At 39.4% G+C, this 14193-nt stretch overlaps 1 protein-coding gene across 1 annotated transcript in view; it reads right to left on the bottom strand.

The window, feature by feature from the left end:
* LOC150085960 (dynein axonemal heavy chain 8-like) overlaps positions 1–14193 on the bottom strand; it is a 1559705-nt gene that overhangs the window by 156390 nt on the left and 1389122 nt on the right. Inside the window, exon 80 of the mRNA XM_090374756.1 lies at positions 6751–7059. Coding sequence (XP_090230882.1) covers positions 6751–7059 — 309 coding nt within the window. The remainder of the gene's footprint in view (positions 1–6750; positions 7060–14193) is intronic.

The following is a 14193-nucleotide window of genomic DNA, read 5'->3' as shown; positions in this document are numbered from 1 at the left end:
GCCCAACACCAAGCCCTGGGGAACTCCCCTAATAAGATTTGTCCATGAAGAGCAGTGTCCATTGATTACCACTCTCTGTCATCTCCAACTCAACCATCCTTTTATCCATTGTAGCAACTTACCCTTACCCTTAATGCCATACATCTCCAATTTGTACAGCAGTCTTCCATGTGCAACAGTATCAAGAGCCTTCCTGAAATCCAAGTATATGATATTAAAATTATTTTTGGCATTCAGTTACTTTGTGACCACATCATAGTATCCACTCAAATTGGTCAGACAAGACCTCCCTTTAACAAACCCATGCTGTGTCTTAACTATTACTGCAGTCTTGTGTAGATGATCCTGCAATGCTTCTTTAACCAGCAATTCTATTATTTTTCCCAGAACACAAGTTAAACTAACAGGTCTATAGTTACTTGTGTCACCTTTTAGCATTAGCATTAGTAGAGGCATTTGATGCAAGAAAGCAAGCTTATGCAGCATCAGCCAAAAAAAAAAAAAAAAACCCACTTCCACTTCAGCCCTCTCTTCGTTCGAAATACCTGTCCAGCTGAGCCTTAAACTTATTTAGGCTATCAACTTCGATGACAAGGGATGGAAGTCTGTTCCACCAACCAACCACCCGCTGGCTAAAGGCAAATTTCCGCACATCTATCCTACATCTGTCTTTCCTCAATTTGAATTTATGTGCTCTCAGGTGATTATTCTGAGCAAGAGGCAGAATCCCATCAGCATTGAGCATGCTCAAACCGCCGACCGGGCTAGCCGGGTGGGTAAAGTGCCTGCCTGGCAACCCAAAGGTCGCGGGTTCGAATCCCACCTCGGGCTTGGATCAAAGTACTGCAAAAACCTTGGGAGGTGCATTATGGCAACAGAAGCCAATGTGCCAACAACTATCAAAAAAAAAAAAAAAAAGCTCAAACCATTCAAGGCTTTATACACCTCTATCAGATAACCTCGCTGGTGCCTAGTCTCCAGACGCTGTAATTTGCAAAACATTAGCCTTTCTTCGTAAGAGCACCCCTTTGTTCCATTCACTAATTTGTTGCCCTTCTCTGTACTTGTTCAGGAACTCTACATACTTCTTGAAATGAGGCCTCCAGACCTGTATACAGTATTCTAGGTGTGGCCTGATCATTGCCTTATACTAGGGAATAATCATTTCCTCATCCCTGCTAGAAAAATTCCTATATGTCATTGGCAATACACCATGGGCTACTCTTGCAGCCCATCTGCACTACTCAGAGAACTTCATATTTGCGTGCACAACCACCCCCAGGTCCCTTTCATTCTCTACCACTGTCAGTGTAGTACCACAGAGTTGATACATTGCTCTGGGGTTGCTGTTTCCCATATGTAGTACTTTACATTTGTCAATGTTAAACTTCATTTGCCACCTCTCTGCCCATCTGCTCAACCTTTCCAGATCCTGTTGCAGCAGCATAGTGTCAGTAGTGTCCTTGACAACCCTGCCAACCTTTGTATCATCTGCAAACTTGGACAATAAGCTTGATATACCATCATCAATATCATTTATAAATACAGAAAACAATAATGGACCCACTGAACTCTGAAGGACTCCACTAATAACATTAGTCCACGATGAGCAGTTTCCATTGATTACCATGCTCTGTCTTCTCGCCCTCAACCACCCTTTATCCATAGCAGCAATTTGCCTCCAATGCCACACTGCTCCAATTTGTTCAGCAGTCTTCCATGTGCAACAGTATCAAAATCCTTTCTAAGATTCAAGTATATAATATCAAAGTTATTCCCTGCATCCAGTTCTTTTGTGACTGCATCATAGTATCCAATCAAATTGGTCAGGCAAGACTTCCCTTAACAAAACCATGCTGTTCCCGAGCTATAACTGAAGTCTTGTCTAGATGATCCTGCAGTGCTTCTCTAACGAGTGCCTCCATTAATTTTCCTGGAACAGAAGTTAAACTCACAGGTCTATATTTACTTGTGTCAGCCTTTGATCCTCTGTGAATTGGGGTCACATTTACACATCTCCAGTGTGTGAGTACCTCCACTGAGTCCAAGGAAGCTCTCACAATTATGGTTAAGGGTTTGCTTATTTCCTTTGCTGCCTCCTTTAATATAACTGGATAGATCCTATCCATCCCAGGTGCCTTTCTTTTGTCTATCTTCAACAATTTCTCCTCCATTTTACTCTCAGTTATTACAAAATTCTCTAGCTTACTGCCAGAGTTGAAAGCAGCTCTGGCATTCCCCTCGCTGAATAACTCCATATGTGAATGTCGATGCAAAATATTCATTTAGTTTGTTAGCTACCTGGGCAGGATCATTAACAGTTGACCCATCGATATCAAGTGGACCAATCTGATTCATCCCCTTCCTTCTAGAGTTTACATAAGTAATGAACTCTTTGCTGTTTTCCTTTGCATCCCTTGCCAAAGATTTCTTGTAATCTGCCTTCGCCTGCCTAACCTCCTTTGTAACTTGGTTACAGATCAACTTGTATCTATCATAGGCTTCTATGTCACGTGTTAATTTGTACGTATCCCATGCATTTTTCTTCTCTGCCATAGGTCTCATTAGTTCATCTGACATTCATTTAGGCCTAAACCTTGAACAATATTTCTTAGTTGGTATGTAAAGCCTAGTAGCTTCCAAGATAAGTTCTTTGAATGCTTCCAATTTTGAATTTGCTGTTGGTAACATCATCAGTTGGTCCCACTGTATAGAATTTGAATACTGTCTCAGACCATCGTAGTTGCCTTTACGAAAGCAATAACCCTTCTCTTTACCTCTAATGGTAGTTACCTCTTTGAGTAAATCCCACTTCAGCACACTGTGATCACTGCCACCTAGTGGTTCCTTTATCTGCAGATTCTTAATGCATGGAGAATCACTACTGATAATCATATCAAGAGCATTACTCCCTCTAGTTTCCTCCTGCACATGCTGATGTAGAAAACAATCATCCAATAAATCCACAAAAGCCTTGCTAGTGTGTGAGTGACCAGCCCACAAATTCCATTGAATATCTGGGAAATTAAAATCCCCCATTATAAGACTCTCTGTTGTACTGGCCCACTCTATTTCTCTGTACAGTTTCATATTATACTCATCAGAGTCATTAGGCCTATAGCACACTCCTACTCTCAATTTTGATCTCCCAATGCTTAGGTCACACCAAACTGACTCAACACTGCACTGTCCAGCGATGTAGACTGGCTTCAATTCCTTGGATTTTATGTGTTTCTTAACTAATAGCATAACCCCTCCTCCCTTCCTATCCTGTCTATCCTTTCTGTAGACATTGTACTCCCCAAATTCCAGTTCTGCATTCCTTATATCTGTGTGACACCACATCTCTGATATCCCAACAATATATTGCCTTTGATGTTTTGAGCAATACCTCAAATTCATCAAATTTATTTACTAAACTCCTAGCATTGGTGTACACGCAAGTATACATGCACCTGTTTCTATTCTTAGCTACCCTAACATAACCCATGTGTTTACTTGTACCGCAATGACTCCCAGCAGTCTCTGAAATATCCTGAATCTTGTTTTTCAGGCTTCTGCTCATTCCAATAGAAGCAGTGCAAGAATCTCTTTCAACTCTGCCAGTGGCTACTGTTAATCTATTAGTCTTTGTATCCCCCCCAAGCTAGCAGTTTTCTGACCCACCTAACACTGCCTCGATAGCATCAGCAAATATTCTTGCACCCTTTCTATTTAAGTGTTTCCCATCCCTGTAGAAGCAGTCTTTCCTGGTAACAAGTACAGTCCAGGCTGAAAAAATTTTTACCCCTTGAGCCTTGCACAATCTTTCCAGGGCCGAATTGATCGACAATGCTTTCATCATATACTCCCTCCTATCGTGACTCGGCAGAATTGCAGACACTTTCAAATTCAAAACCCGCTTTGAACCCACTTTGTGAATTGGGGATACATTTGCACACGTCCAGTCCATGGGGACCTCCCCAGAGTCCAAGGAAGCTCTCATAATTATGGCTAAGGGTTTACTTACTTGACTTGCTGCCTCCTTTAATATAACTGGATAGATCCCATCAACCCCCAGGTGCCTCTTTTATGTGTAACTTGAACAATTTTTCCTCCATTTTGCTCTCAGTTATTACAAAATCACTTAGCTCCCTGTTAGAGTTTGCTAAAGTTCTGGCACTCATCTCATTGAAGAACTCCTCATGTGTGAATGTAGATGCAAAATATTCATTCAGTTTATCAGCTACCTGATCATGATCATCAATAGTCAACCCATCTATGTTAAGTGCTCCAATCTGATTCATTTCTTTCCTTCTAGAGTTTACATAAGTAAAGAACTCTTTACTTATGTAAAGATTCAAGATTTAGGCCTAAATGGATTTATGATGAACTAATGACACTTGTGGCAGAGAAGAAAAATGCATGGGATGCATATAAATTATCAGGCGACATAGAAACCTATGTCGCCTGAAAACACAAAATAGTCTGTAATCAAGTTAGAAAGAAGGTTAGGCAAGCAAAGGTAGATTACGAGAAATCTTTGGTAAAGGATGCAAATAAATACAGCAAAGACTGCTTTTCTTAAGTAAACACTAGAAGCAAAAGGGATGAATCAAATTGGTCCACTTTGTATCGATGGTTCAACTGTTGATGATCTTGCTCAGGTTGCTGACAAAATGAATGAGTATTCTGTATCTACATTCACACGAGGAATTCTTTAGGGAAATAGATGCCAGAATTTTATCAATCTCTAACAGAGCAAGCTAACTGATTTTGTAATTGCTGAGAGGAAAGTGGAAAAGAAATTGTTGAAGTTAAACATAAGAAACGTACTTGAGGCGGATGGGATTTGTCTAATTATATTAAGAGAGGCAGCAAAGGAAGTAAGCAAACCCAGAGTCATAATTATGAGCATCTTTGGATTTAGGGGAGGTCGCTGTGGACTGGAGATGTGCGAATGTATACCCAATTCACAAAGGGTAATCAAAGGGTGACATGAGTCATAACTGGCCTGTTAGCTTAACTTCTGTTCAAGGGACAATAATGGAGTCACTGGTTAAAGAAATAATGCAGGACTGTCTACACAAGGCTGCAGTTATATTTCACACACAGCTTGGGTTTGTTAAGGGGAAATCTTTTCTATCCATGATTGGATAGTATGATGTAGTCACAAAGAAACTGGATGGTAAAAATAATTTTGATATCATACACTTGGATTTCAACTAAGTTTTTTATAGTATTGCACATAAGACTGTGGTACACACACTAGCAGCTTGGCATTAAGGGCAAGTTGCTGCTATGGATAAAGGGATGGTTCAGTGGGAGAAGACAGATTGGAGAGAGAGAAAATGGGAGGTAATCAATAGAGATTGCTCTTAATGGACTAATGTTATTAGTGGAATTTCTCAGGGTTCAAGTGTTGGGCTCATTGTTCGTTTCTATATTTATCAATGATAATGTAGAAGGCATATCAGGCTTAATGTCCAAGTTTGCAGGGTGGTTAATGACAGTATGCTATTGCAAAAGAATATAGAAAAGAATATAGAAAAGTTAGACAGATGGACTGAGAAATGGCAATTGAAGTGTAACATTGACAAATGCAAAGTACTGTATATGGGTAGCATTAACTCCAGAGTAATACCAACTGTGTGGTACTACATTGAAAGTAGTGGAAAATGAATAAGACCTGTGGGGGTAATTGTGCAGTCAGATATGAAGTTCTTTTTCCAATGCAGACAGGCTGCCATGACAGCTCATTTGGTTTTGTCAATGATATACAGGAATTTTGCTGGAAGTGATAAGGATGTGATCCCATCAATTAAACCCACATCTTCAGTACTGCATTCAGGTCTGGAAGCCTCATGTAGAGCTGCTGATTGCAGTGTCTGCACACTAGGTACCTGTGAGGTGATCTGATTGAGGTATTTTAGGCTTTGAATAGATTGGGCAAACTTAATGCTGATGGATTCTTCCTCTTTCTTAGACTGCACACATGAGGGAGCATAAATTCAAATTGAGGAAGGATGGTTGTAGAATAGATGTGTGAAGTTTGCTTTTAGCCAGCATGTGGTTGATTACTGGAAGCTGATAGCTGAAATAAATTGAAGGAAGAGCTAGACAAACTGTTGGAGGGAATGGATGGGTGAGATGGGATTTTTTTTTTTTTTTTTTTTTTTTTTTGGCTGATGGATGCTGTATAAGCTTGCTTTTTACAATTTTCCACTACTAATGCTAATGCTAACTTGTTCATATATAATCCTCAAGGGCTTGAATATTATGAATAGTCAGTTAATATCATGCTAATGTGAATTCATCCATGCATGACTAACTTTTTCTGTCCTTTTATTATCTTGCGATTCATCTTAAAAAAAAAAGAAGTATTTAGCAAGAGTGTGAAATGGTATGGGGGAGGCATCTTGAAGCATTATTTGTTTTGGGGATCTCCTTTCTTTTGTTATAACTATGCTTATACCATTTAATTCCCATTTGGATTTGGGCCTCCTTCTACAGGGTCTGGGTGTGGTAGAGGGAAGACAGTCTGGATCTTACTGACCCTTGAGGATCTCTAAAATTTCAGCAACTACTATTATTTTTATCAATATCTATTTATTTGGATAAATAAAATCATAATTATAAATTTTCATTTTGTCACTTAAAAATTAAATCTATTATAATTTGGCTATTTAATAATTAGGTAAATCATCATTAGATAAAACCTTTGCTACTGCAAAGGTTTTATCTAATGATGATTATAAATATTGATCTTACTTGTACTACACTATGTAGAAAAGACACTGTGTACAGCATTGGCCTCCACTGAAAGTAGGAAATAAGATCTAGTGATTGTTGTGTTAAAGTGGAATATGTTCTTTTTAAACCAGCTCTCATTCCCTGGGGTGGTTCATTTGTAAACTTAATGGAAGATTGCAGAAAACTAATTGGAAACAAAGGGTGTACTTCGGTGGTGATCCACACACGAAACGTTTCATGAATATCTTCTGTTGTTTGAATTGTATCTAATAATTCATCCATGAAATCAAGTCCCAGATGACAGTTCTGCAGTAACATCCATCCTCCCTAAAAAAAAAAATAAATAAAAAAAAAAAAAAATCATTCAATTATATTTATTGGCTACATGCAGAAAATGTTTTTATCAAGAAAAATGATGCTAGGAAGCTAACACTATACTGTATTAGCAAAAAAAAAAAAAAAAAGAAGAAGAAGAACAATAAGAATATAAGAAAAATACTTTTCAACTCACTTCATTTGTCTACTAATTAATTTGTCTAAACCTTCTTTAACTTTATTCCACCTAACCACTTCCTCAACACTGGAAAGTTTATTTCAACAATCAGTCACTTTCTGGTTGAATGCAAATTTCTGCATTTCAATTAGTTTCCAGGATATTCTTGATAAAAATATCCTTTTGTTTTCCCCCTTTCCAAATAATTTTTTTGCTCTTCTCTGCATCTTTTCTGACAGATCCATGTTCTTCTTAAAATGAGGTTTCTAAATCAGTATGCAGCATTCCAGATATAGCTTAACCACTGCATTATATAATAGGATAATTATCTCTTTGTATCTGCTGGAAAAGTTCCTGTGTATCACTATTAGAAATGTTGTTGTTGTTGTTTTGGTTTTTAGGAGCATTAGCAACTAAGGCCATATTGCTCCGGGAATATGCGGTGGTCATTCCCTGACCTTTCCGCATCCTCCGTATTTGGTGGTGACGGGCTCGAACCGCGGTCTAATCAAGAAGCGTGTGGTACGCACTGCTGCTCCTTCCCACCTGGCTACGGAGGCGCCTTATTAGAAATGTGTGAGTTGCTACAACATCTTTCAGCACTGCTCAGAGAACTTCATTTAAGATTTAAATTTACCCCAGGGCTTTTTATATATCAGTTTGGTGCTACTCAAATGGTATGTTATTCTGGGATTACAGCTACCAAATGCTCTACCTAGCATTTATCACAGTTAAACTTCAATTGCCATTTTATTACACATCTGCTAAGTATATCTAGATCTTCTTGAAATAGCCAACCCTGATGCACAGCTGCCAACTCCTTGGACTTACAATAGAGAATCTATATTTTTTACTTGATTTGACCCTTCTCTGTCTCACCATCATACCAGAGTTGATGACAGAGTTTCTCCATTTTTTTTTTTTTTATTTTTGAAAAAATTCAGTTTTTCTCCTTTTTTTTTTGGAAAAAAATAATAAAAGTATGTTACAATTGGACCTCCCTCTCTCTCTCTCTTTTAAAATTTTATAAATTTCTGCTTATTTTTGTTAACAAATTGGCCATCTGGTGTGCTGAATCTTTTGTAGTAGTCCACACTGCAAAATAGAAATGCACTATAATAGATTGTTCTCCATTATTCCATTATATTCAATAATTCCATATTACATGTGTAGTAGTCCACACTCCTTTATGCACAGTATCAAACTGTCTCAATGCCAGACTGCTTCAATTTATAGTATATATGTCATGTGGAAGAGTATCAACAGCTTTATTAAAATGTTAATATACTAAATATAATAATACAGTATCACAGAGAAAAATGAATAAAATAAAACAGGTTGAAGTAAAATTCCTTTAATAAACTTGGAACAAATTAAAATAAAACAAAAAGTAAGAGTAATAAATCAGAATAGCTTTTCGGACAGAAGACATCCTACTTCAGTTGTAAGCGTTATTACAAAATACAGAATGTCATGTGTGAGGTGCAAACTGTGTGATACAGGTGCAGACAAAAATTAGCTATTGGAAGTAGAGGCTTGCGGTTGTAGCTGTAACGTTTGGCTAGGCTGCAGGTGCCAACATTTGTTATATAGGGGGATGGTTGCCTCAGTGATGAGATGGATATGACAATCACTACAACATGAGATGTGGAGTGATTCCAACCAGACACGATGATGGTAGTGGTGGGATTGATCAATAACCTTGACATGTGGGTTGATGTGCTGGGTAGACCAGAAGTGCTCAGTAATCACTGCGTGTTCAACGTCCATAGAATGAATTGCTTTCTTATGCTCAGAGACTCAATTTCCGAGTCTTCTGACAGACTCACCTATGTAGCAGCCAGTGCAGTCACGGCAGGAAATGCAGTACACTAAGCTGCTCCATAGGAGTTGGGGGAATCAGTGTTTTAACACTCAAAATGATGGACCGCAACCTTCTGCCTGGAAGCATCAAGCACTTTATCCCATGAGCCTGTCAGACCCTAGAAAGTTGTTGTGACAGGTTTGGGTAGTATGGGATAAAAATGGTCGCAGTGGGGTCATCACTGTGTGTTGCCCTAGGGTTGGTGATGCAATCATGAGCCTGCAGGTCACACCTATCTAAGGCACTGGCAGTGTAGCAGCATTTTGCCAGATCTGCTTTTACCTTAACGATCTCAGTGCAGCTTTCATCCACAGAACTGCAGTGGGTCCAGGCATGGGTTAGTAGCTCTTTGTGGTGCCAGGAAGTTGGCTGCGAGCATGTGCTGATCAGTAGATGGTGAATTGGCCAGCACACATCAGCTTGCTGATGTCTTTAAACTCGTGCCCTTGTGCTGAACCAAGGAATCTAAGAAAGGAAGGACATTGCCCGACTTTGGTTCAGTGGTAAATTGAAGGAAGGACGACAGAGAATTAAGGTGATGCAAAAGTCGGTCTCCATGTGGCAACACCAAAAGGCTATAGGTTCTGCTACAGGTGTGACCTGCAGGCCCGTGACCACATCGCCAACCCTAGGGCCACACACAGCGATGACCCCACCTCAACCACCTTTATCCCATATTACCTGAACATGTCACAACGACTTTCTAGGGTCTTACAGGCTCATGGGATAAAGTGCTTTCAGCTTCTGGTCAGAAAATTGAGGTCCCTCGTTTCGAGTGTTAAAACATTGATTCCTCCACTCGTACAGAGCAGCCTAGTGTACCACATTTCCTGCCATGACTGCACTGGCTACTACGTAGATGAAATTGGCAGAAGACTTGGAAATTGAGTCTCTGAGCAAGATAAAGCAATTCGTTCCTCGAACACTCAGTGATCGCTGAGCACTTCTGGCCTATCCAGCACAATATCAACCCACGCCGTGACATTGAGATTACTGACTGATCCTGCCACTACCATCGTCGTGTATGGTTGGAATCGCTCTACATCTTGTGTTGTAGTGATACTTTTAACCAAAACAGAGGAGTTCTTATCCATCCCATCACTGAGGCAGCCATCCTCCTAAATGACAAATGTTGGCACCTGCAGCCTAGAAAAATATTATGGCCACAACCACAAGCCTCTACTTCCAACAACTAATTGTTGCCTGCACCTGTATCACACAATTTCCATCTCACATGACCACCATAGCTGGGCACATGACATTCTATATTTTGTAATAATGCTTACAACTGAAGTAGGGTGCCTTCTATCCGAAAGCTATTCTGATTTATTACTTTTACTTTTTGTTTTATTTTAATTTGTACCAAGTTTATTAAAGGAATTTTACTTCAACCTGTTTTATTTTATCCATTTTTCTCAGTGATACTATATTATTATATTTAGTATGAATCCTGAGACCATAGGCCTGTTTCCATTTAATGTTAGTATACAATGTCAAAAATATTCTTTCCTACCAGTTCCTTAGTGATAACCTCATAGTAGCTAATTAGACTGGTTGGACATGATCTACATTTATCAAATCTTTGCTGTGACTGCCTTGTGACTCCACTTCTGTCAAGATGATCTTAGAATTACTATTAATGATGGCAAATGATGCAAGAAAGCAAGCTTGTACATTAGCCAAAAGAAAGGGAAAAAAACAAAAAAACATTTGACCTATCCAAATCCTCCAATAGTTTGTCTAGCTCTCCCTTGAATTTATTCAAGCTATCCACTTCCAAACCATCAGATGAAAGCTTGTTCCAGCAATCAACCACACATTAGCTAAAGGAAAACTTCCGCACATCGATTGTGCAACCATCCTTTCTCAATTTGAATTTATGTCCACTCTTGTGCATAGTCATTCCGTAGCCGAGTCGGCAGGAGCGGGAGTACAGTAGCACACGCTCTTTGAGTAGACCGAGGTTCAAGCCCCTGACTGCTGAATACAGTCGATCTGCCAACCCACACTGGACCAGCGTGGCAGATTATGGTCCATTTCCCTCAGCATGAACTGTTGAGGAGGTTTCCATCCTGCAGTGGGTTGATAATGGCTGCACTTTACTTTTTTACTTTTACATAGTCAGCACAAGTGGAAGAATTTCATCAGCATTGAGCTTACTGAATCCATTCAAAGTCTTAAACACTTCAATCAGATCTCCCAGCAGGTGTCTAGGCTCCAGATGCTGCAATTTGGAGAAATGCAGCCTTTCTTGTTCCCTTCTTGAACACCATTTTGTTCCCTTCTGTGTACCCACTCCAGCAGCCCTACATCCTCCTTAAAATGGGGCCTCCAGACCTGTGTGCAGTACTCAAGATGTGGTCTGACCACTGCCTTATGCAGTGGAACAATCACCTCCTCATCCCTACTAGCAAAATTCCTGTATATCATTGACAAAACCCCATGTGCTTTTTTGGAAGCCTTTCTGCACTGCTCAGAGAATTTCAGATTTGACTGTACAATTACCCACAGGTCTTTTTCATTTTCCACTACCCTTGAGTGTAGTACCAAACAGTTGATATTACTCTGGGGTTATTGCTACCCATATGCAGCACTTTGCATTTGTCAATTTAAACTTCAAATGCCATTTATAAGGTAATGGCCTAATTTTTCTAGCATACTGTAATTACTGTCATTAACCACCCTGCCAGCCTTTGAATCACCTGCAAACTTAGACATTAAGCCTGATATGCTTTCATCAATATCATTAATAAATACAGAAAACAACAATGGACCCACCACTGAAATATGTCTCCAATGATTGCATTAGTCCAAGAAGAGCAGTATCCTTTGATAACAACTCTGTCTTCTCCCACTCAACCAGCCCTTTATCCATAGCAGCAACATTCTCTTAATGCCAACTGCTTCAATTTGTACAGCAACCTTTTATGTGCAACAGTATCAAAGGTTTCCCTAAAATCCAAGGTATATGATATCAAATCAAAATTATTTTTGCATCCAGTTCCTTTTGACTGCATTGCAGTATCCAGTCAAATTGGTCAGACAGGATTTTCCTTTAACAAACCCATCCTTGTGTGAAGTATAACTGTACTCCTGTCTAGATGGTCCTGCATTACTTCTTTAACCAGTAACTCTATTACTTTTTCTGGAACAGAAGTTAAGCTAACAGGTCTATAATTACTCTTGTCACCCTTTGACCCCCTCTTTGAATTGGGGATACAGTTATACATCTCTAGTTCACACGAATCTCCCATGAATCTACACGAGCTGCTCTCATAATTATGGCTAAGATTTTGCTTACCTCCTTTGCTGCCTCCCTTAATATGATTCGATAGACTCCATCTACCCCGAGTGCCTTTCTTATTTTTAAATTCTATAATTTCTCTTCCACTTTCTTTTAAGTTATTACAAAATCATTTAATTTCCTGTTAAAGTTTCATACGCTTCTGACCATCTGATTTGATGATAAACCATTAACATTAAGTGGACCAATGTGATTCATCCCCTACCTGCCAAGAGTAGGAGACCAGCGGAATTACTTAACAAGTACAGGTCACTGTTGAAAAAAAGCCGTGAAGTAGGGTTGAATTTGAAAGTGTCTGCAATTCTGCCCAGACACGATAAGAGGGAGTATATGATGAGAGCCTTGTCTATCAATTCGGCCCTGGAAAGATCGTGCAAGGCTCAAGGGGTAGAATTTTTTTCAGCCTGGATGTACTTGTTAACAGGAGAGATTGCTTCTACAGGGATGGGATACACTTAAATAGAAAGGGTGCAAGAATATTTGCTGATGCTATCGAGGCAGTGTTAGGTGGGTCGGAAAACTACTAGCTTGGGGGGAGACAAAGAATAATAGATTAACAATAGCCACTAGCAGAGGTGAAAGAGATTCTTGCACTGCTTCTATTGGAATGAACAGAAGCCTGAAAAACAAGATGCAGGATATTTCAGAGACTGCTGGAAGTCATTGCGGTACAAGTAAACACATGGGTTGTGTTAGGGTAGCTAAGAATAGAAACAGGTGCATGTATACTTGCGTGTACACCAATGCTAGGAGTTTAGTAAATAAATTTGATGAATTTGAGGTATTGCTCAAAACATCAAAGGCAATATATTGTTGGGATATCAGAGATGTGGTGTCACACAGATATAAGGAATACAGAACTGGAATTTGGGGAGTACAACTTCTACAGAAAGGATAGACAGGATAGGAAGGGAGGAGGGGTTATGCTATTAGTTAAGAAACACATAAAATCCAAAGAAGTGAAGCCAGTCGACATCGATGGACAGGGCAGTGTCGTGTCAGTTTGGTGTGACATAAGCATAGGTAAATCAAAATTGAGAGTAGTAGTGTGCTATAAGCCTAATGACTCTGATGAGTATAATAAGATACTGTACAGGGAAATAGAATGGGCCAGTAAATCAGAGAGTCTTATAATGGGGGATTTTAATTTCCCAGATATTGACTGGAATTTGGGGGTTGGTCACTCACACACTAGCAAGGCTTTTGTGGATTTAATGGATGATTGTTTTCTACACCAGCATGATCGGTAGGCAACTAGAGGGAGTAATACTCTTGATCTGATTATCAGTAGTGATTCTTCATGCATTAAGAATCTGCAGATAAATGAACCACTAGGTGGCGGTGATCACAGTGTGTTGAAGTGGGATTTACTCAAGGAGGTAACTACCATCAGAGGTAAAGGGAAGGGTTTTTGTTTTCGTAAAGGCGACTATGATGGTCTGAGACAGTATTTAAATTCTATACAGTGGGACCAACTGATGATGTTACTAACAGCAAATTCAAAATGGGAAGCATTCAAGGAACTAATCTTGGAAGCTACCAGGCTTTACATAACAACCAAGAAATATTGTTCAAGGTTCAGGCCTAAATGGTTGTCAGATGAACTAATGAGACATATGGCAGAGAAGTAAAATGCATGGGATACATACAAATTAATGGGTGACATGGAAGCCTATGATAGATATAAGTTGGTCTGTAACCAAGTCACAAAGCAGATTAGGCAGGCAAAGGCAGATTATGAGAAATCCTTGGCAAAGGATGCAAAGAAAAACAGAAAAGAGTTCTTTACCTATTTAAACT

Source organism: Mastigoproctus giganteus, chromosome 5 (assembly GCF_048544385.1).
Source record: "Mastigoproctus giganteus isolate SK-2022 chromosome 5, ASM4854438v1, whole genome shotgun sequence".
In the NCBI taxonomy this organism is placed as follows: Eukaryota; Metazoa; Arthropoda; class Arachnida; order Uropygi; family Thelyphonidae; genus Mastigoproctus; species Mastigoproctus giganteus.
This window is presented reverse-complemented; position numbering and strand designations above follow the sequence as displayed.